The sequence below is a fragment of the Sturnus vulgaris genome, chromosome 20, assembly GCF_052056855.1.
Source record: "Sturnus vulgaris isolate bStuVul1 chromosome 20, bStuVul1.hap1, whole genome shotgun sequence".
NCBI classification, from domain to species: Eukaryota; Metazoa; Chordata; class Aves; order Passeriformes; family Sturnidae; genus Sturnus; species Sturnus vulgaris.
This window is the reverse complement of record NC_142262.1, coordinates 11,117,710-11,140,899: the sequence shown is the minus strand read 5'-3', so window position 1 is coordinate 11,140,899 and position 23,190 is coordinate 11,117,710. Positions and strand designations below refer to the sequence as shown.

General features: G+C 54.4%; 1 protein-coding gene across 2 annotated transcripts in view; it reads right to left on the bottom strand.

The window, feature by feature from the left end:
* Positions 1-23,190, bottom strand: part of PIK3R5 (phosphoinositide-3-kinase regulatory subunit 5) — a 42,101-nt gene that overhangs the window by 12,905 nt on the left and 6,006 nt on the right. Inside the window, exons 1-5 of one of the 2 annotated variants that reach the window (XM_014886857.2) lie at positions 17,842-17,927; positions 7,607-7,716; positions 3,668-3,768; positions 2,384-2,452; positions 1,556-1,694 (exon numbers count right to left, since the gene is read on the bottom strand). In XM_014886857.2, coding sequence (XP_014742343.2) covers positions 1,556-1,694; positions 2,384-2,452; positions 3,668-3,768; positions 7,607-7,703 — 406 coding nt within the window. In that variant the 5' untranslated portion in view covers positions 7,704-7,716; positions 17,842-17,927. Of the gene's footprint in view, positions 1-1,555; positions 1,695-2,383; positions 2,453-3,667; positions 3,769-7,606; positions 7,717-17,841; positions 17,928-23,190 lie in introns of those variants that run through there. The other variant, XM_014886856.2, reaches the window with a different exon arrangement.

The window sequence follows — 23,190 nt, the reverse complement described above, 5'->3', positions numbered from 1 at the left end:
CCTCATCTCAATAAAAAGCTTTGGCCTCAGCCCCCCAGCAGGTCAGGGGGCTGTGAAGCAAGCCTTGAACAGCCCTGAAGGTCCTGGCAGCTGAGCAGCAGGGGACACCTCCTCACTGCTTCTGGAGAGGGATTCCCAAAGCCAGCAGGCAGCACCTCCCACACAGCCCCTTTGGCAGGGGGAGGAAATCCACTCTGCTGTGGAAGAGGAGAGCTCTTGGGCCAAAGTCCCCACTCACACAGCCTGGGGCACTGGAGATGGCACAAGGACGGGATGCAGAAACTCCTACCCGGCACTGGAGCTTTCCAGAGGTTGTAAAGCACAGCCCTGACCAGAGCACAGCAAGAAATGACCAGGAGGGAACTAGGGAGCCTCACAAGTGTCCCCATATCCCTGCAGCCCTGTAGCTCTCAGGTGAGGCTGGACACAGCGAGACCCTGTCTGGTGGCCATGGCCATTTGTGCTGGGGATAAAGCAGCCAGTGCAGAGCTCTCACTGCATGGGTTGGGATTTTTCTATCTTTTTGTTCCTTTGAAAGCACCTTTCACCCGATCCCCAAGTTCCCATCTCACAGGAATTGCTGCCCTGACAGAGACCCTGAAATTCACATCCCCCAGGGCTCCCCAAAGCACCATTCCAGTTTGAGGGCATGGGGAACACCCTCAGCCACAGCCACATCCCCCTCCCAGGCCTCCCAAACCCTGCCCAGGATTAAACACGAGCTGCAATGTGCTCTGTGTGATAACAGCTCTTCAAAAGCCCCCAAAAGGCAGGGAGATTAGGAAAAAAGGCTTTGAGAAATAATTGGAAGAGCTGCTCCATTGGGAACCACAAGACATCCACAAGGAGTCCTTAATTAAGAGGAGCACTGGTGCTGCCCGTGCATGTGCCCAGAGCTGGGTCACAAGGAGTGTCTGGGCTGGAAAGAACAATCCAGGGAGTCCCTCAGCCCTATGGAAGTCTCCATGGAAGAGCAGCTCGGAGGCTCCAGCCACCCTGATGCCCATGAATGGTCCCACTGTTGTCCCCCCACTGAGCACCTCACACAAAGGGCAGGCTGGGGGGAGCAGCCAGCACGTGCTCTGCTGGGGAAAAGACCCTCCGGACTGAAACCCAGCCAGGAAATCACCACTCATGTGGCTAATTGCCCCTGCTGCACAGCTGGGAGAGCCTGGGATGTTCCTTGCACACACGGGACCCCCAAAACACCACCCTGCCCTGCTCATCCAGAGGAATCCGGTCTCACCCTGTGCTGGACCACCCGGGAATACCATCCTGAGGGAGGAGGGAGGATAGGATCCTGACCCCCAGGAAAAGCTGAGGTTTGAGATGGACACTGCTCTCCCAGGACCCAGGAGGCAAGGGGGAAATGAGACAGCAGCAGCAGGGGGACAAATCCCGGGCAGGGCTGGGTTTGGTCCCCGGAGCAAAGCTGGGTTCTGTGCCCCCAGGGCAGGGCTAGCTTTGGTGCTGGCACAGCCCCGCGCAGGGCTGGGTTTGGTCCTCGGGGCAAGGCTGGGTTCCGTGCCCCCCGGGGCAGGGCAGGAGCCCTCACCTGGCGCTTTCAGCTCGTTGCTGATGAAGGTGAGCAGCTCCCGGAAGGTGTCACAGTAGGGCACGGGCCACGTCAGGAAGCTGTGGTAGATGCTGGCAGCTTTCAGGAGCAGGTCAGAGCCGGGTGGGAAGTGTGGAGCCTGCGGCGACAGGGACAGGAGGTTCGAGAGGAGCAAAGACCCCGAGTGCTCTGTGAGAACTCCAGGGTTTAGGCTGGAAGTGGGAGGAGGAGAAGCAAAGCAGAGGCTCCCCCTGTGCCACTCCATCTTCCAAGGAAGGGCCACAGGATCCCCCCTGGGCACAGCTCCAAGAAGCTCCTTCCCAACTTCCCCAAGCGGGGCTCACGTGCCCAAGCCTAAATATAAATTCCTTTTTAAGCCCCACAAGCCATACAGATGAATTCCACACAGGCTGTGCTTGTGCAGGATCTGGCAGCAATGATTTCCTCAGGATAATGATGCATTGTGCTGGGAATAATAATAATAAAAAAAAGTATTTCCTGGGAAGGCTCTGCTCCTTCTCATTCACGTTGCCCATGTATTTTGCCCAACTATAAAGTAAAAAAAAAATAAAAAATAAATTCGCGTTTATTGTCCATCTCCCTTTCTGATTAGCCCAGCCTTAAAAAACTCGCTTCAAAGCCCCTGAAGCTCATTTTCTTTGTCTCTCAGCTTGTGCAATGGTAGTTTGATCCTGATCCCTCTGGATTCCTACAGAATCTTTCTTTTTGGGATGAACAGATGAAAGCAGGCTGACATGTTCCACCCAAAGGCACCCTGGTTTGGTGCCTGCCCTGGGCTGGGATCGGTGCAGCAGCCTCAGCACTTACATAGAGCACGGCCGAGTAGAAGAGCAGGGCCAGGGGCGTCACCAGGTCGTAGTCACACCTGTCCTGCACCTGTGGGAACAGCCCAAGGGCACAGCGATGAGCTGCTGGCCAGGAGCACTACCCAAAACATCCCTGGAGCTGCTGGGAGACTCCAGCCCCCACCATCCCACCCCACACCCGGGAGATTCCCTCCTGTCCATGGGTAAACCACCCCCAAAGCCCCACCAAGCACAGAGTGGGACAGGCAGAGAAGCACAACCTCCTGCTCTGTCCTCTCCCAGGTCTGGCCAGGCACTCAACCCTTTGAGGCTCCTGATGCTTGAAATTCCATGGAAGTGGCTCAGAGCAGGCAGCTCAGCCACTGCAGGCAGCGTGGGAAGCTGGGCAGGACAGTGAAATCCAGGGGATGGAATCCCAGCCTTTACTCCAGGGAATAGCCAGCAGAACTCTCTCACTGGGGTCTCAAGGAGACACTTACCCAGCCCAAAGTACAATAAACCCTCCTGTACCAAACCACTCTCTGCACCCAGAGCAGTTCCAGCCATTAAAAGAACATAAACATGAACAATCTGGACTGCTCCCAGCTCCACAGCCTCTTGCCCATAAAACAGAAGCCAGCATTTACCCCTTCACATGAATCCCAGAGCTGGGGATTTAGGAAACATATCCCCATTTCCTGCCACATCAAGAGATTCCTCCAAGGCCTTCCTGGCTGCAGCCCAGGACAACACTGCTTGACCAGTGATGCCTCATCATGCCTGGCACATGATGGGACCGTGGCAGGTCCATCCGATTGTCCCTGCTGCTGTTTTGTCCCCTCTCTGTGACCCCACTGTCAGCTGTCAGGCTGCTGTGCAGTGCAAATCCTGCCCAGGTCCCCAGCGTCCCAGCCTTGCAGGAAACCCACAGCTAAGTTTCCATCCAAAACAACAGGAAATTTTCCATTTGCTCTTGCTGCTTGGAGCAGCAGCTCTATAGGCACGGCCAGGGAAGGGCTGGGGAAGGCTGGAGGATCTGCACAGAGCCAAGCAGTGCTTTGAGGGATCAAAACCCATCTCCGTGGTCTGCAGGGCTGCCCAAACCACGGGGATGAGCTCTTCCTTGTGGGACACACAGCACTGGTGCCCCCAGAGCTCTGGACCTGCTGACCCAGCCCCACTCAACCCCCAGTAATATCTTATGATCCCAAATCCCCTACCCAGCTTTGCCAAAGCCCATCCTGAGCAAGCCACGGAGCTGCTGATGCCTCGGGGCCTGCAGCTCCCCCTGACAGCCCCCAGTCACCTCTTTGGTCTTGCCCAGGATCTTCTCCACCAGGATGAGGTAGTTTCCGGCGTCGCGGCTCACCAGCTCCTGCAGGCTCCAGCAGTTCAGGCACAGCCCAGCTGTGGGGACACAGAGCCACGGTCACTCCCGGAGCCACTGGCACCCCCAGCCCCGCTCAGCGAGGGCAGAAGGGGATGAACAATGAGAAGGGGTTAAGGGGAAGGTGTTGACCCCAGACATGAGATACGGGCAGAAGAACAATCCTCACATCCCCCCTGGAGCCAGCCCTAACCCCGCACACCGGTGTTTGTCCCATTGACACCACGGGGCACCTGAGCACTGACAGCCCAACACGCCCAGCTGGGCTGGAGGCCTCGCCCCAGGAGCCAGCTGAGTATCCAGGATGCGGGAGCAGGATCCCTGGGGGGAACGGGATCGCTAGGAGCTGCGGGATATCCCTGGGAGCTGGGAGGGGTGGGATCGCTCGAAGCTGGGGGAACGAGATCCCTGGGCGCTGGGGAGAGCAGAGAGGGGAGCAGTCCATGATTCTGGAGGGGCCAAGATCACCAATAAAGATGCACCTTGTACGAACAGCACAAACCAAAACTTCACCTACCAGTCCCTAAACCCAAGGAATTTGCCCCAAGAGACTCAGGAGACCCTCCAGCAGGGCAGTGGGAGCACCACAGCTGAGGAGCTGCTGCCATCGCCCTCAGCCTTTGTGCTCATCCATCTGGCTTTGCTCCACTAAACCAGTGCCAGTCAATTTTTCTTGACACAGAGAATGAGTCAGGTTTATCTGCCAGCAGCACAGGCAGCCCAGGGAACACCCTGTCCCCAGCTGGGACAAAAGCAGAACTAAGTTGGGCTTATCCCAGCACCCCACTCGACTAAATCCAGGCTGACAGTGACCCAAAGAAAAACCTCCTTTTGCAAGGGCAAAGCCCCCAGCAAAGCCTCTGCAGAGCCAAAGGAAATTCTCCCTTTGGGAGAAGAAGGCAGCAAAGCCTCTGAGCAGGCAGCAGGTGCTGGGCAGGGGCTGCTCAGGGAGCCTGGGCTCAGCTTTGGTCGTTATCAGCACCAAAGGTGCCAAGACCGGGCACAGCAGCACCGTGGGCGGCCTCGGAAGGATGAGGCTTTGCCATTTCTTTTCTTAGAAGTGGCCCAAGATGCCTTCTTCCTCCTCCTCCTCGAGCAGCTCCTTCCTGGCGTCAGGGGGTGGCATTTCCCCTCAGAGTGGGCAGCTGCTGAGTCAGAAATCCAGAAGCACCGAAGTAGAAATGGCACCGTGCTGGGCACGGGCTGCTGGTGCTGTCAGCAGTGACACAGCCCAGGGGTGGGTGGAAAGCAGAAGGCTCCGTTTCCTCCACCCCCAGAGCCACTGCCACCATCTCCTCACCACAGGGAGGTGGTTTCTCCTGGGACTGCCCAAAGGAAGGACCAGCTCAGGGCAGCTGGCACAGGGAGGCTGCAGGTGCCCAAGGACAGGCACAGCCCAAGGCTGGCAGCCACAGCATCCCTTGGGAAGTGCAGCAACCCAGCCTGCAGCAGCTGAGACACACGAGGTGAAGATGGGTGTCCAGCAAGGGGGCACCTCCTGCCACTTCCACCCAGCCTGGGCAGAGATTTCCAACAGGAAAACTCAGCACAAGCCTGGAGAAATCAGCTCAAATCTGCCAGGTCCCCAGCAGCACCAGAGCCAAGCCCAGGGCTCTCCTTCGCAAAAAAAAAAAAAAAAAAAATCAATCTTTTTTTTTTCTGCTCACCAACAAGCAATAAAATGTCTCTTGTTTTTCACACTCTAATTTGACCATGGTCCCTCTCCTGCAGCACCAAGCAAGGCCAGCCCTGAAGAGGTTCCTCCACAAGGAAAAGATTTTCCCTGCAAGCACTTTTCTAACAGGGATTTCTATGAGTGACAGAAAATTCATTTTTATTTGGTTTCTCCAATAAATTCTGCAGAAAGATCACCTATTTACATCCCTGAGCTGGCCGAGGGCTCATCCAGGCTCTGAATCTGGGATGGTCAAACTCTCATAACCCCTCCTGGCTGACTTCACAGCCCTTAGCTCCTCATCATCCCTTACTCAGGGGGAGCAATGTGTTGAAAACAATTACTCATCCTCTCCAGAGCAACCTTGTGTGTAGTACAGAAAAATAAAGCTTTAAATTATTTAAAAATGAACAAAATTCAACAAGGTCTCAGCCCAAAAAGCTGTGACATGGTGTGTTATTTTGGTGCATGGAAACGGTAAAAAAAAAATAGGGGAAAGCAAAGAAGTTGGGAAATAGAAGTGAAAAATGAGGAAGGTGAAGGTTCCAGCCCAGCCAAGAGCAAGATGAAAGGGTTCACTGACTTGTGAGGATCAACCCTGCCACAAACAACAGCCTGGGCAGGACAGCAATAATGAAACTGTCATCTGTAGCTTAGGGAAGGATGTGACAACCTCTGCTCCAGTTCTGAAAGGCAGCAGGGGACAGCTCTGGGCTGTGGGCACTGTGCTCTGCTTTCCCTGATCCCTCCCGTCACCACAATGACCAAAGCCTTCCCACTCCGGCTGCACGGGCTGGGATAGGGCCAGCAGCCCCTCGGGACTGGGGGTGTCCCCAGCAGCGGGACTGGGGCACAACAAAGCCACCAACACCCACCAGGGCACGCTGGAGATTGCTGGCAGAGCACAAATCCTTTGGACAAGAGAGAAATTTTTGAGGTGTAAAACACCCAAAATTCTCCCAGGAATGTCAGGTTCTTCTGCCAAAGGCCACAAGAGGCACAGGAAAGGACCTGTGAGCCAGGGGAGATCACTGGGGATGGGACTCAGGGGACACAGCCCCCAGCCCCAACCCATGCCCTGTGCACCCCAACCTTTGCTAATGAGCTGGAATGGATGGAGTTGTTGTTTAAAGGCTTCCCCAAAACAAAGAGCAGCCCCCAGGGGCTGGGATTAGAGCCGTGAGTGACACAGGAACTGATTGCTGATAATTACAGCAGAGGTGAGCTCTGGGCACACAATGACCTGCTTGGCCACAAGCTCCTCTGGCCACGCGCTGTCACCGTGCCAAGCACGAGGTCGCGCTTCCAGGAACCAGGAATGTGGGTCACACTTCAGGGCCTGCTTCCCAGAGCATGGCAAAAAAAAATGGACGTGGTATTCTTGAGCAGAACTGCCCCAACCAAGCCCCCAGGTGATGTTACAGCATGGAAGTGCCATCATTCCAGTGGCTGTGAGAGGATGGCAAAGGGATTCCTCTGGGATTTGGCAGCAGGTAGGATCCTGTCAGCATCTCTTTGTTGGTCTTGTAGGGAAAAAGAAAAGCAGAAAGAGTTGAAAGAACTGCACAGACAAAAAGGAATCAGAACCTGGCAGTCCCCAGATTTTTTCATCCACAAGAGGGTTTGTCAGCAATTTCGTCACAGCTTACAGACACAGGTACAAGGCAGAAAGGTCAAAATGACATTCAGAAATCATTTCTGCTTATTGCTGCTCTGCCCCCACCACACCAGCCCCAATACCTTCACAGCCCCCTGGACAAGGCTCAGCTCTTTATGGCCACCACGGTATCTGAGCCAGGGTTAAACTGATAACAACATCTCAGTGCTGTGTGTGACAATGCAGCACAGATCACAGCCCCGCCTTGGGGGCCCTGAGCATCAAGGCAGGGCCGGCTGATTGCACAAAGGAGGCTTTCCTCGTGCTGAACAAAGCCTTCTCCTCTCCCCAGCTCACCCAGGGACAGCTGGCAACACGCACGACTGCCCTGCTGAGTCCTTACAGGGTCAGACCTGACATGACCTGCTCAGGGTCCTGGAATATCTCCCTGTTCCAGCAAAATGCCCAGGAGGACTGACCAGACTGGGTGCTACCTCTGACTGACCACTGGAAGGGAAAAGGCCTCCAGCAGCACCAGCAGTTGCCTCTAATCCAGAGAGAAGCCCATGGTTATCAGGTCACCTACCAGCCCATCTGCTGGACACAGCGTCCCTGCTGAGCCCGTGGAGACACCTTTCCAGTGCGTGGTAGATCCTGTCCTCTGTGCACGTCGTGTGCTGCATTTTAATTCATCTCCTGAAGAGGAAAGGAGGAGAGTTAATAATAAGGTATTGCCCTTGATGGCTCCAATGTTCATTGGCAATGGTCACAAGCCCACCCCAAGCAGCCAGGGAAGGCTGCAGAACTGTCCCTTTGCTGCCACACAGCCAACATCAAGGGAAGGTCCCCGTGCCCTTGTGGCAATGGAGGAAAACTCTGAGGGGATGTCAGGGACATGAGCTCAGCACACGAGGACATTGTGAAATTGTGACTGCAGCCCTGTCACATCCCACCTCTCCCCCAGAGCCCAGGGTGCAACCTGAACCTTGGCTGGCAGAGCCTGTGCTGGGGAGGAAGTTTTTATCCCACCCAATCTATATCCATCCGTTTGGGACACCAGGAACGGTCACGCCTCTTCCCAGGGTCACTGCTCCAATGTCCCTGACCGTGAGCAATCAAGAGGTGACCAGGTGGACACTCCCTCCTCCCCTGCAGCCCACAGGGACCCTGGGGCAGGTGTCCAGGTGTCCTCCTCTCCCAAGGCACAGAGATGGGTCCATCCCACACATTCTTTGCCTCTTGTTTAGAAGCAACACAAATGCACAAAAATAATCGAGTAAGAAAAAATAAAAGCTGCCAATGCTACAAAACCACCTGCAAGGCAGCCTCTGCTTTCGCCTTGGACACCAGCCATGCCACACACCACATAATTCCCAAAGATATCCCAATTCTCTGCTCCTTTGGCCAGCATTTGGTGCCGGTACCCAGCAGTGGCTGTGCCCACCACAGCCCCACCCACCCCTGCCCCGGAGCTGCTGTCCCTCCTTGCCCCATGTCCCCAGCACAGCCACCTCCCACCTCTACCCACACTTCATTGCAGCAGCTCCCCCAGAAGGGCTCGGGAAAGCTGTGCCTGGCTGCTGGAGCTCCCTGGGAACACAGCGAGCCACCTCCAGCCCTGCCCCTGCACTGGACAGAGCCCAGCAGCTCCCCAGAGGTGAGAGCACACCCCGAGCACCACTGACCTGCCCAGTGCACACACTCTCCGGCACCCCAGAGAGGCTCATGGGCTCCTCCTCCTCCCGTGGGCCACGGCCAAAGCCTGGAACTGGGCTCTGCAGCAGAACTTTAATCTGTGCCTGGTGTGAGGAGCACCAAGGAACACTCTGGTGCCGCAGGAAGGAGCAGGGAAATCGCAGCCCAGCACCTCAGTCACGCTTGTGGCAGGAGAAAGGCAGCGAGTGAGAGCCCAGAGTGACTCACTGACACCTCTGCTACACCCAGCTCAAAAAACAGCTCAGTCCTCAGAGGGGAACAGGCTCCTCACCCCACAGCAGCCCCACCATCCCCTCCATTGTGCCTCAGCACACAACAGGCACGGAATTTAAAATAAAATATACTCAAGCTATTGCTAGAACGTTCAAACCACAGAACACATTCTTTGGGTGTTTTTTTCCTGTTGTGCCAGGGACCACACAGGAACCTGAACCTCCTCTCCCAGGGCAGTGCTTATGGAAGCATTTTCCGTGGGAAAGGCCTCGCTTCGTCCACCACAACATAGCAGAAACTTTGCAACCTTTTCTGCTGTCCCCTCCTTGCCACCCACGCTGAGCACGATGACAGGCCAGGGGACACTTCTGGAGAACATAATCTGACTTTCAGGAGCCCTGTTAAGCATCTTGAGAACACCAAGAGAAACAAGTGCTGAGGTCAAGAGTTTGGAAAACATTTTGCTTTCTGTGAGGGTGTTGTGCACCTCCACATGACCCCACCCCAGAGGTGGCACAGCCCTCTCCACACAGCGGGGACAACTTCTGGTTTTAGGAACCCCAAGTCCTCAGAGAAACCCATCTGCCTCAAGGTTTTGCCTCATTTTCAACAGATGCTCAACAATTCCCAGCGTCAAGACTCAGGACAAGGTTGAACCCATCCCCTCTGAAGGTGTGAGTGTCCAAAAGGGCAATTTATAATACTTATTCTGTAATAATTTTCTAACCAATTATTTTCTATAAAAGCACTGATTAAAGTGAGTGAGAAAAAGCCCAGCACACCAAAGCTCAGCTTGGGAAGTATCTTAAGATTATTTGTGAAATTGTCCTTGCATGGGTACCAGATCATTGGGGAATTTCCATCCAAGACCGCTTAGTTAAGAGGCTTCATTCATCTCTGTGGCTCACAAAGGTGAACAGACAAATTAAGTATTTCTGTTAATTAACACCAAACTGGTAAACATTTACCCCTTAGTGGAAAGTGGGAACTTGCTGACCACTGGTTTTAGATTCTCCCTTGTCCTGCTTGAAGCAAAAAGTTTGGAAAAAAAAAAAGTTTTTATATAGTATGGAAAAGAATTACCAACAAAAAAAGAAGTCTTTTCCTGCTGAGCTGTGAAGTCACCAGAGGTCACGGGAAGCCCTTGGGGTACCACAGCTCCCTGACAGGGACTTTCCACTCAGCTGGGACCCACTGGGGTTCCCCCACTTGCCTTCGATGCCCTGGAACTTTTCCCTTCCAGGGCTTTTCTGCTGCTCAGGATCCGCTCCACACCCAGGAGCAGAAGGTCCCTCAGCAGCCAAGGTGACATCAGCAGCTCTGGTACGGCTGGGAATGGGCACAGGGTAGCCTTTCCAGCACGGAAAATCCCTTTTCTGGTATTGAGGTTCACCTGAGTCCCAGCTTCAACACCCAAAGGGCTTCTCTGAGCTCCTTCTGCAGTGGTGGAGCCCAGGACAGCCCCCAGGAGATGAGACCAGAGGGAAGAGCGCAAAGATCCAAAATTAAGGAGGGAAGAGGATCAAACCCCCCCATTGCAGAATAAATCTCCGGAGCCTGGGCGGCTCCACCACGCTGTCCTGGGGAGGCACCACACGCTCCAAAATCCACTGCTCCAGGAGAGCAAACCCAGGCAGACTCGGAACAAGCTGAGATCGCCCCTCCCGCGGCAAACCCCAGCAACAGCTCCTTGGGATGCCCGAGGGCAGGTAAGGACCTGACAAAGACATTCCCAGAGGGAATCCTGAAGCAGGGGAGCGGCCACTGCTCCACTGGCACTGGGGAGAGCCCGCGGGTACCCTCGGGGCAGGACAACGCCCTTTCCTGACCCGATTGTTCCGAGGCTGAGCATCCTGGGCAGGAAACAGGAGAGGAAAAAACAAAGCCCTTGGCCCTCGGGAGCCGCTCTGAAGGCACTGCCCAGGTTCGGGAACAGTGGGTTGAGGCACACGGATGCCTCACCTGCACTGGTGCCAGGACGTGGCTCAGCACCTGGATCGATGCTGCTGGAGGGCTTTGGGCACTGGGAGGACCAGAACAAGAAGTCTGATGAGGCTGAAGGCAACAGGAGCTTGGGCTGATGCTGCATCAGAAGGAAAATCACTGAACTTGGTTTAAAGCAAAAGAATCCTACCCAGCGATTTTTGCAAGGTAAGATCCTCACACAAGCTCCCTAGAAAGGTCATCAAGTCCTTAGAGCTCCACCTCAGCTTTCTGCCTCCTCCAGTTCATCCTCTGAAGGGGCCAACAGGAGCTTTGGGAGATGCATGCTCACTGCAGAGAAAGAGTTGGATTTGGAGCAGTGCCCTGGATACAGAGCTGTGCCAGGCAGGGCAGCAGCACATGCCTGGTACCTGCTCCTCCACTGAAACTGTTTTTCTTAGATTACAGAAGAAAATCTTGGGTTTCAGCTGTTTGCTTGCAAGATTTTACTGCCTCCCCTTCACCTCACACAGGAGGCAAAGATAGAAACCCGGAGCGAGGGAGGGAGAAGCTGGAGGAAACCTTTGTAGAACACGGGGCAGTGCGGGGAGAAAGCTGCGATTTTCAAGAAAAAACGTCAGCCTCGGTGTGTTTATCAGCCAAGCGAGAGCTCTGCACAGAGCAGCAGATGAGGGTGATAAGATGTTCGCTCAAACCACACCAAGGCAGGGTATCAGGAGATCCAGGAGGCAGCTGGTTTGACAAACATCCTCTCGGGGTGCCTGCAGAGGAGGCTGTGCCATCCAAACCCCCGCACAGCTCTGTACAGAGTTCCTGTCCCACTGAGCGGGGGCAGACGCTGCTGTGACACTGAGGACAAGGACACAACAATCCACGGTGGGGACCTTGAGGGACATTGACTCCTTGGGCTGCAAACCCCCACTCCAGGGAGACCCTGTGGATATACAGCCTGGGAGCTTTCCCATGGACTGCCTGAGAAGTACAGGCTCTCATAAGCTTAGAAAAAAACAGAAGGGAAAGAATCTCAGCAAAGATGCACCTGCTATTATTTACAGAATGCGTACCCTGAAAAATTGTATTGTTTACAGTAAGAACATCTTGCAAGAAATGTTGCCTGCTCTAACGAATGAGCTGTATTCTCTTCTTGGAGTAGCGAGTAGCACTTAAAAGTAGTGTTACAATAAAAAGTCTCTCTTTCCTGTCTTGAGGGGAGATCAAGCTGCTGTCTTACTGCCGCCGTTCCAAGGGTTAATCCTTAACTAGCAGCAACAGTCCCCACTGCCTGAGCCAGTAGGGGAAGAGGCAGCAGAGAAGGAACGCAGAGGATCACTCCCGAAGAGCCGTTTAGGCACTGATCTCATCTTAAAGCAGAAGATAACTCCTAGCACAAGAAGAAAATCTGCTTCTGGAACAACAGGAGCACCTGTGCCTGCAGGATAAGAGTGCTGAGGGGCAGGAATGACACAGGACATCCCACTGCTCACAGGAGAAAGCGAAATCCTGAGTCATTAGTGGGAAATGCTGTTTTGAGAGGAGGAGAGGTACCAGCCTGGCAGCTCCTTTGAGAGAAAGGCTGGGTAGGGCTTGGTCCTGTTCTTTCTGAACTGCAACGCCTCAAATACACCAAAAATGAGAGAACTGCAGAGCTCTCAAAGAGCCGTAACTGCAGAGGTCCCTCAGAGGCAGAAATCGCTCCCTGCTCTCGCTGTCTCTGAGAACTGGGCTGAAGGAGAGGCTCCCACCACGGGGCAGGGAAAGCACCTAACGTGCAAAGCAGTTTCAGAGTCCCCCGAGTGTCAAACAGCATTTAAAGAATGTGACACAACAGGGGCAAAGCAGCACCCAGGTTTTACACCCAGGGCTGGCTGCCTGCTCCCCCTGTGCCAGCTGGGCACCCACAGTGGGCACCGGGGTGTCCTTGGCAGCACTGCAGGAACGGGGAATGAGGAATTGAAAGGTGACCTGAGATTCATCCAAACTGCCACCAGCTACAGTCACACGGCTCTGAGCCACGTACCTGGGGCTGCTCAGCTCCTGTGAGGGACAGCCACGGTGGCCACTGTGCCCTGCCTGTCCCCCTGCACCACAGGCAACATCCCCAGCATCACGCAGCTCATGGCTGTGCTGCAGTACGTGAGCCCAGCATTGATCTAAGCCCTGAGATGAAGCTTTGCACAGAGAAGCCCAAATTAACTCACAGTTCCCATTGCCATAAGCAGAGGGCTCTGTGGGAAGGCACAGCGGTGCCCACGGTCAGTGCATGGCCAGGGCACAGACACTGCTGTCAGACAGGCTAAAGTGAAGCCTGACCTAACAACTTCACGTGTGTGGTCAGTCCTGCTGCTGCTCTGTCGGGCTGCCTACGGCCACACAGCACCAGGAGGTGGCATAAAGAAAGATCTGCAGTCAGAGTCGGAAGGAACTTAAAAACACTCTGCAACCAAAGGATGGATCATCACCCAAGCCAGGGAAAAATACCATCTAGGAAAGGCAGAAAGAAGGGAAGTGCTCTGCCATCTGCCTGAGATGAGCAGCCTCTGCTCATCAGGTGTGTTTAAGCAGCAAACCCACACCTAAGGCATCAAACCTGGAGATGGGGAGAGTTGTGTGCCCTGGGTACCAGACAGGGGCAAAATCCCAAATCCAGACACGGCCTCACCCCAGACCAGGCAGGATTGACTTTTCTTGCTCAGAGTCTCTCTGGTGCTTCCCTCTCAGTAAAAGGCGAAGCCAGTGAGCTCTGAGAGGCAGCGACACCCAGGGAGGGCGAGAGAGGGACAGGGAACAACAGCACAACCGCACGAGGGCCAGCGGCAGCGCTCAGCATCGCGTCACCCCGAGCAACGCCACCCAAAACCCCAAATCCTCCCCAGATCCTGCGCACAGCCAGGGGAGGGGTGACCCTGGTGTGGGACCCGCCTGAGAGAGGAGAGGCTGCCGGGGCTCAGAGCCCCAGCCTGCAGCGGCAGCGCTGTGCTTGCTGATCACGAGTGGTTTTATCGCCCCAGCCCCTCCCGGCACAGCCTGGCCTCGAGCGGCCCCGGCGCCGGGATCAGAGCAGGAAACCCACAGGGGGCTCAGAAAAGCCTAAGACGAGTCAGCCCCAGTGAAAGCCCTCCATCCAAACCCTTGGGGTCGCTGAAAAGGGGAGTTATTCAATGGGATTTCCCAAATCCCAGCCCCAAGATGACCTGCGTTAGCAGTCAGAGCTTAAGGCTGGGGCTTGAGAGGTGAAGGATCTGTGAATGGCAAAAAAATAAACCCGAGAGGTACAAACAAACAACAACAGCTCCAAAGTTTAACTGCCTTTGTTCGGGAGATTTGGAGATAAAGGCTCCACTGAAAGCAAGAAAAAAAATCCAAAATATCGGGAGCAGGGTCCCAGCACCGCCCACCTCGGCTGCCGTTTGCTCTGGGATGTCCTCGAGCAGCTGAAGTCACAGAGATGTTGCTGGAGCATCAGGAGCAGGACTCACAGCACTCCCGGCATCAAGAACCAGCTTTGCCACATCCCTGCTGCAGGTCAGCACAGAGGCGGCCTCGGGAGCTGCCTGGGTGATAACGGCCATGCTTGACCTGAAATTTAGGACTGAGTTGTCCCAAGGGTGTGCAACCAAGGCAGCAAACTGAATCACAGGAGGAGCAAAACCAGGGCTGCAAGAGACTCAGCAAAAAGAACAAAGTAATCCGAGAAACTGTTCTGAGGTGAGGGAGAGAATGTTAAAAAAAATGGATCTGCCCAGAGGGTGCACAAGGAGAGATGTGGAGAGTTCAAGGAGTCAGAACAAAACCTTGCAACTCATCACTTCAAAACAGTGTTTGCCCTCATCTGACTGTGATTCAAAAAGCAAAAATCAAGCCAGAAAAAAAAAATGCAACTTCTTACTCTTGATCAAAGGAGACATTTTGCTCCACACACCAGTTTAAATTCACAAGGAAAAGAGCAAGCCCCCAGCAGGGCAGCTCTCGCAGGGACCAGCAGTACCCAGGTGGGAACCTCGCCCAGGGACGTTCCTGTGCTGGTTTGCCCTCTTGCAGCATCCCTGAGACATCCGAAATCGGGAGCTCTGGCTCTACTCCTGCATCTCCAGAACTCCCGATCACTGCCACTCACTTGCACTCCCTGTGAAAACGCTCGTGGCTTCCCGTGATCAGGGACGAGGTTTTAACCCCACGTAAAGGCAGGCGAAACATCTGGATCAGAGTGGGGAACTTCCCAGCAGTTCCCCCTGCACAGGAGGCAGAACTCCTGCCCTGGGAGGTGTCCAGTCCTGAGCAGAGACCAGAGAGAGCAGGAATGTCCTCCCTGGGGATATTCCAGAGGTGCCCGGACACAATCCTGTGCCCTGGGATAGCCCTGCTGAAGATGAGCCACTGGGCTCCCTTCCAGCCTGGCCCATCCTGGGATCCCGAGGGCACCTTAAACCCCAGAGCTGCCATAAAATCCAGTCGCCAGAATTATCCTGTGCTTGTCACAGCTTTTCCACCTTTTCTATTTTAACTTGCAGCGCTCACACCTCAGGTCACACCTGGGCACTCGGGACTGGTTCTGTGAGGTGCCTGCATGGTCTTTTTTAAACAATTTTTAGAAATAGGACAGGTTGAGCCAAGTGAGGCCACTCTGCCAGCACAGAGGGAGGCTCGAGGCTTGTCCCGACTTCCCACCTCAGCGCTCCCGGCCGGGGAGCAATTCATTCCCTTTCTCACTTACCTCCGGGGAGACCTCACATTATTTCTGTGATTTCTAACTTCAAAATGAGAGCTCAAAATAGCTGCAAGGTTCTTTCGCCAGAGTTCAGGCTGGTGGCTCCCAGCTGCAGCTCCCGGCTCGCCCCCGGAGGGGATCAAAGACTCCGCCAGCTGATGGGGGGTCACCTCCCGGGGAGCTCAGCTCCCTCCGGGAATATCCTACACTCTCCAAATTAACAGGGGAGGTGTAAAGACCCTGCTAATTAGCCGGTCTGGCCCCGGAGCTATTACGGGGCAGCCAATTAGCGGCAATTCGCCTGTCCCGGCGGTGGATAAACACTCGCTACTGCTCTGGGAGGGCAGCTCCCCCGTGGCTGAAGCGCCAATTGCCCTGGTCACAGCTCTGTGACACCCCGCAGGTATTTCTGCTCTCCTCCCCCGGCTCCAGACATGCGAAACTCCTCCAGGAGCGGCGGCAGCTCCGTCCCCGCTTTCTCTGGTGGGCAGTGCTGGAGCTGCTCCTGTGCAGGGCACTTCGTTTGTTGGCATCAACGTGGGAAACTGGCACCAGTGATTGCCAGGGGTGTTCTGGGGCTGAGGAGCTCTTCCAGCTTGGGGGGTATCCTAAAGCTCCGTGTTTCAAAGAGTTTGTTGGGTTTTTTCCCTCCCCCAGCTCGATCTGTAACCCAGCAGCACCAGGAGCATCCGCCAGGCTGTCCCAGTGCCTGACAAGGGGTGACAGGGCCCAACACTCCTCACCCTCCCAGCTCAGTCCCTAAACCCAGACAACACGGGACAACTGGTGCTGCCCAGTGCTCCCAGAGAGAGCCACAAGTCCACAATCAAAGCCCAGAGACCTCTCTGTGCCTCAGTTTCCCCTCGAGCAGGAGCAGCAGAGCCTCTTGCTCAGCACAGTCCCTCAGCTGCAAAGCAGTGGCAGGTAAAGGTGAACCAGACTTTTATTTCATCCTCTCACTTTTATCACCTACTGTAGCCTTCCCAATCCCATTTATAAACCTGGCAGGCAAAGCTGGCAGAGCAGGCCATGCCAAAAAAGTGTTCTTATAATACATAAAAACACACTAACACTTCACCGAGGTTATTTGTAACCCACAAGAACCACTTGCCTTAACCAAGACATCCTGCCACGGGCACCCAGCACAGTACCCAGCCACCCCTCCTCAAACTCTCTGAGCAGCAAAACAATGACACACAGCCAGAATTGCCCATGCAGCAGCAAATTGCAGAAATAAAGCTGCACACGAGAAAACCACGTGTTCCCAGCAGCACTGCAAGCGGGGGAGCTGTGAATTTGACCACTGGGACCAGAACTGCCTTGGAACTGGGTTTGTATTTTTTTTTTTTACCCCCAAATTTCTAAGAAACAAAATACAGAACTGCCTTGTCCAGACTCTTGCTGCTGCAGCAAGCACTCAGCTCAGTAAATCTAATTAATGAGCCAGGAAAAGTGTCACTCGTTTGCTAACTACTGCACCCAGGACTGCCAAACAGACAGATAAAGGATTTAGCTGGGGCCTATTCCAGCCAAAGGAGCTGGGAACCTGGCAGGGAGAGCAGGAGATTAGAGGGGGCTGAAAAGAAAAGGAGGGGGAAAGAAAAAAATCCCACTAGATTAGCACTTTGCAAATGCAAGCATGTAAATCAGCTTAGGTTTGATATAATGCCACCCTTGTGAGCATCTGGGCACAGCAGCACACAGGGCCCGCCTGAGCCCAGCTTTATTTGGGCTCGGGAGTCTCACGCCAGCAGCTCCCTCACAAAAACTGCAGTTTTGTTTTTACCAGCTCTGGAAGTTTGCACAGGAAGCCAATTAGGGGAGACCTGGGAACAGAGGAAGATTCATAATTGCAATTAAGGCTTCAAAGTGCTGATCCCAAGTGCAGCCCTTACAGATCGAGCTGGGGGAGGGAAAAAAACCCAACAAACTCTCTGAAACACGGAGCTTTAGGATACCCCCCCCCCAAAGCTGGAAGAGCTCCTCAGTCCCAGACCAAGGAGTCACCTGGCAGAGAAGGACTCAGCTCTGAGAGGCCCACTCAGGACCAAGAGATTTGGGCTTAAATCTGCATCAAAGGGATCCAGCCTTTCTCCCTTACTGCTACTGACCGTGATCCTTCATCCCATCCCAGCCCATCTAAAGATGTCCTTATGGCTCTGGCCCCAACCATGGATCTGCTGCTCCACTGTGCCATTGGCAGGACAAAGGTTTGAGAATAACTGAGAGAAAAGGAAACTCACCCAAGGTGCCAGGGCCACCCCTGGAGATGTGGGAGAGCACAGAGGGGCTGCAGCAGCTCTTGTGCCACTCAGGACAGCTCTGCTCTGCCCGTGCCTGCTGCCAGCCCTCACAGACACTTCCCTGTGGTGGCACCTCCTCTCCTCACACACTCACAGCTTTCACTCCAGCCCCTCCCAGCATCTCCTCTCTGAACAGCTGGAGAACACCTGGCTCCAGCAGGCAGCAGAGCTGGGGGGCTCGGGCTGCTCCCCACGCTGGGGATGCTCCTTCCTTCCTCCAGGCCCCCAAAGCTGCAGCAGGAGCCCTGAGCCCAGCCCAGGCTGGAGGCGAAGTGCTGCTGGGGATGGCTGTGGGACCCTTGAGCCCACAGGGACAAGATGACTCCTCCTCAGTCATCTCCATCCCCAGCTTGTCCCAAACTGCTGCTGCTTGCCCCCATGGGTCCAAGTCCTCCTCTCCCCCCTCAGCTGCCTTGGGGAGTTTTCCCAGGCTCAGAAGCTGTGGTGTGACCTTGGGAAGTCCTTTGTGTCTCTGGAAATGCACCGGCTCTGGGGGTTTTTGCATAAGCGACTTTCCCTGGGATGTTTTGCCCCAGTCCTGAGCACGTAGGGCTTGGTAATCAAATGAGGTCAAAGAAAACTCCAGCCAAAACCTGGCAGCCTCAGTGGGAACAGCCAAGAGCATCCCCACGAGCACAGCTCAGGCCTGGCTGAGGGCTCTCCCTCCTCAGCAGCTCAAGAGAATCATCACAAAGTGGGAATAATCCTGTGGAAATCAGCAGCATTCCAAGAGATCCAAAACAAGCCATGGGCGACTATGGGTGGTTCCCAAGGGTGAAAAACAGGAGAAGGCAGCTGTGCCTGCAGAGCCTGCAGCCCCCATCCTCTGGCTCTCCTGCCATTCTGACTCTTCCTGACTGAGGAGGAAGCCCCAGGCCAGGAGCAGAATCCATCCCCACACAGATCCCCTCCCCAGCCCGTGGCTGGACACAGTTTCCAAGAGCAGCCCACACTTCTGCAATTTCAGAGTTCTTCTTACCCCACCTTCCGTGTGCTGTGCCAAAAAGAGAAGTGCTCGGAGCCAGAAGGAAGTTGTGGCACCCTTTCCTATCCTGGAGGAGGATTTCAGGCTCCTGCCACATCCGAGGGGCAGCTCCGGCCACGCTGCGCAACAGGGCTGGGATTGCAGAGAGCCCTGCTTTGGGGCAAGCAGTTCCAGGAACCTCAACAGTCGAGAGCAAGAAAATACAGAAACAGAGCCCACACAGAAATGATCTGGTCAGAAAAAAACAGGCTGCCAGATACCCCAGCAGGGCATGTGGCCACAGAGGACTGTGCAAGGAGACAGGAAAGCAGCCCCAGGGCCAAGCAAGGACTCTGAGCTCCCCGAAAGGACGGCACAGATGGGTAAGCTGGGCTCAGGCAATCCTGGGGCCTTCCCTCCTTGTCTGAGGGGCCAGTTCCCCCTCAGGCAGCACTGTCTGGTGCTGGGGAGGAGCAGAGCCACAGCCAAGAGATCCACTCCTCCCTGTGTGTTCATGGAGCTGGATCTTCCCACCTGGATGCTGAAAGAACAGCTCCATCCTGACCAGCTGCTGCCTAAAACTGAAGGAAAGGCTCTTCCCACCATCCATCACCAGAGTCTGCTCCATTTGCTCAGCGTGAGGGCTCTGTTTTCCAGTCTGCATGAAGACTCAATCATCACTCCTTTCCTTGCAGCCATTAAAGCCTGGATTTCTGCTGCCACGATGGAAATTTCATCCCCATTTAGAGCGAAAGATCTCCTGCATCCCTTCCCCAAGGGCGTTAAGCCCCATTATCAGAAGCTCTCTCCAGCACACCCAGAAGTGGCACAGCCCTTAAGACATTCACTATTTACAAGTTCCTTCTGTAGCTCACCCCTCGGGGTGTTTTCAGAGGGAATATCCATGAGCACTGGAATGACAGCACATTAATTAGCAGGGAGAGCATTCCAACAGTCAGAACAGAACATCCAGAATTCACACCTCACTGGGAGTTACTGAGGGAGCAACACACAAGATCTGCCACCTCTAAGGGCTTCCATTCCCCCTGAAAAAAATGAGAGAAGTGGAATTTCTCTGATGGACCAAGTCCTCAGGGACAGTAAAATTCACTGGGGCCTCTACAGGCAGGTAGAGAAGGAAACTCAAGGCCCTCATCCAGCTGTGATGGTTTAGGGGGATAAGAAGGGATGGTGAACACTTGCTGTTCTGGGATAAACCACAAAGGAAATTTGGCTGCATTTGGTGTCAGTGGACATCGATTCTCCTCAATAGACAATGCAGCCTTTCAGATGGGGTCACTTGAGTCTGAGGGATGGAGCTGCCTGTGTGAAAGTCTTGGTAAGATCAGAGACAGTCTTTTTGGTCACACAGATGGGCAAATTCACCTTCCTGAGCCATTCAGGTCTTTCCTAAGGTAGTTCATAACCTGGCCCCACCTACCCCACTGGGTACAAATTACTGGCAAGAAGTTTCAGGCAGGTCAGGCTGGGCCACGGCTTCCCACACCTCCAACCACGAGCTGCAGCCCAGAGCAGTGGCCCCAGAGAAGGCATCGCTCAGGTTCCAGCACTGCTGAGCAGGACAACCCCACCAGAAGAGAGGATTCAGCAGGAAAATCCAGTTCCCCTCCAAAAACTCCCCAAAGCACAGCTGCTCAGAGAGGGAGAAACCACTGGGGGGTTCAAGTCCACAGTCACCACCAGCTAAAGAAGGAAACTGCCATTGCTGGTCTACAAAACACTAATCTTGACGAGGATTTGGTTGAATTCAGTTGTGTAGAGCTGGCTGTGGATGGCCAGGGGCACTGTACTCCCTGAGGAGTTTATTCACACCGTGGTTTGGGTTGGAAGGAATCTTGTCCAGCCCTGAAATCTGTGTGAACTTCTGCCCAGCCACCAACACACGAGGCACTGCAGCCAACAGTCCTGGTGTCTTGTTCCTTACAACACCACCAGGAACTTCAGGATTATCATCCTGAGCCCCAAAAGACGATGGAGTCCAAGCAAGAGGGAAAACCACTAAATCATGTGGTGACTTTGGAGGATCCCATCAGCTCTTTGCTCTGCTGTGGAGCTCCGTGGTGACTCTGGGTCTATCCAGGGACAGGAGTCATTGCCTCCAACTTTACCTATGCAAAACTGAGGTGATTAAACAAATTAACAATCTCCAGACACAAAGCACCTGCTGTGGAGGGCAGCTCACCCCACCCAGCTCAAACCCCTCTTCAGGGCAGTCTAAGTGGAATTTTTAGGCCTATTAGGCCATCCCTAAGCAAGATAGCTCTCATCTTTGTTCTCCTGAGCTGTTTCCCACATGCACAGCAGGAATAATCCCACTCTGCTCTCCCTCAGACCCCCCAGGCCAAGACCGGCAAGTTTCAGCAGCCTGGGCTTTGCTTTATGCCCAGGAACACAGAGACAATCCCACCTCCTCTCCTCTTGCTCTCATCAACAACAGCAACTCGGCAATCAGCAACATCTCCAAACCTGCCTGGAATCTCCCACACCCAGCCTGGGATGGAGAGGCCACCCAGGACATCACCAACCCCACTCCACCTCACCCCTGCCCACTCACTAGGCTCTGGGAGCTTGGCAAAACTCAGCCAAGGTAAGAGCAGCCTCTGTTCTCCTCCTGAAAAACCCCAAGGCCAACAGAAATGACACAGATCTGATGTGAGTAAGAGCAGCCCAGTTTTATAGCTTGGTTTTCAGAGAGGAAATGCTCTTGTTCCTGGCAGCAATTCTGAAAACCCCTGGCCACATGATGCAAGAGTTAATTTTAGCCTCTACCAGTCATTGTCACCACAGTGAAGGCTGAAGTTCCACCTAACATCACAGGCAATTCCTGGCTCCAGGTGAAATCCCCAGAGGATTTAGGCTGGGGACAGCCGTGGTGCAGTCACAGCCTGATGGGAGCTGGGTGTCACCAGCAGGGTGTGATGGAAACCCCAGGGCTGCTCTCTAGGGAAGGTGGAAATTCAGTACAGGACTTCCTGTGTGTCACAGGAGAGATGGGGGGAAAATAAAAAATTCAGCAAGCGCGTAATTTAGAGAGGAAAAAACGGGTTTTCCCAAAGTACAGCAGCAGCCCAAGCTGTTCTGCTGAGAACGGACACAGCCATGGCCAGTGATTCCTCCCAGCACTCCCCAGGGACAGGACACAGGGGACATCCCTGCTGGGCGGAGGGGCTGCGCCCACTCACCTGGGGTGCAGGTGTTAAACCCAAGGTGTTTTCAGGCTCAGCAGGAGACCCTCCCAAAAGCCTGTGGGACACCTGGGGTCCATGCCCACACCGAGCTGGTGCTGAGCTCTTCCCATGAACTCCTGGCAGCTGAAGATGCTACAAGGCAGTGTTTGGATCAGGAGGGTGCCCAGCACCCCCACTGTGGGCACAGCCCCTGTCTCACATTTCCTCCAGCAGCTGCCCTGGACAAGGCCCTTCCCTGGCTGTGCTCCTGGGGAAAATCCCTGTTCACTGTGCAAGGTCACGTGTGGGTGGCACTGTCACATTCAGGGCAGCATTGAGCTCGAGGGAGACGCCAAGACTGATACCAGGAAAGCTTCTCATCCCCCGTTCTGTGTTCCACTGCCTCAGCACTTTCCTGTGCCTCTCCAAACCCCTCCCAGGACTTTTTGCCCCCCACAAATGTCCTGTGGCTCCTTACTTGGCTACCCTGGCTCACAGGGAGGGGTGCTAGGCTGGGTCTGTTGGGTTTTTTTAATTGGAAAAATGTCTCCCAGCCTGAACAAAGTCAGGGACCATCCCAGGAGGTGGCACAAGGGTCCCTCCCAGAGGGGACCCCAACCCTGCCTCACTGCCTTCCCCTTACAGCTCTCTGCTGATGCAGGAGGGGAGAGCAGATCCTAATTCCTTCTGGCTATTTGGAAAAACAAGTTTACACGTGAAATTTCAGTTGGCTCTGTCTCTGCTTAACTCCTCCAGCTGTGAAACAAAGTAAGTGAGAGACAAAGCCCTACAAACAAGCAGCGTGACCATTTCTGAGGGCTTTTTGTGAACTCTAATGCCAAACCCACTAAACAGATTAACTTCCAGCATAAACAAGCAAGTAAATCTTTCCCCTAAGGCCCTGTGTATCCAAAGGAAGCTTTAGAAGTTGCTTCCTGCCATTGTGGAGGCCCTGCTGGGAACCCAGGAGCCTTTTCAGTCCCTGGCTTGGTTGCCCAAACCCTTCAGTTTATTCCCAGCACCGCTGGCTGCAGCACCACAAAGGACAGATGATGGAAGGGACGTTTCTGGCCAGTGCCCATCACCCTCAGGCCAAGGGCAAGTGGGGCTGGAATTCACAAATCTGACAGGAGGGTG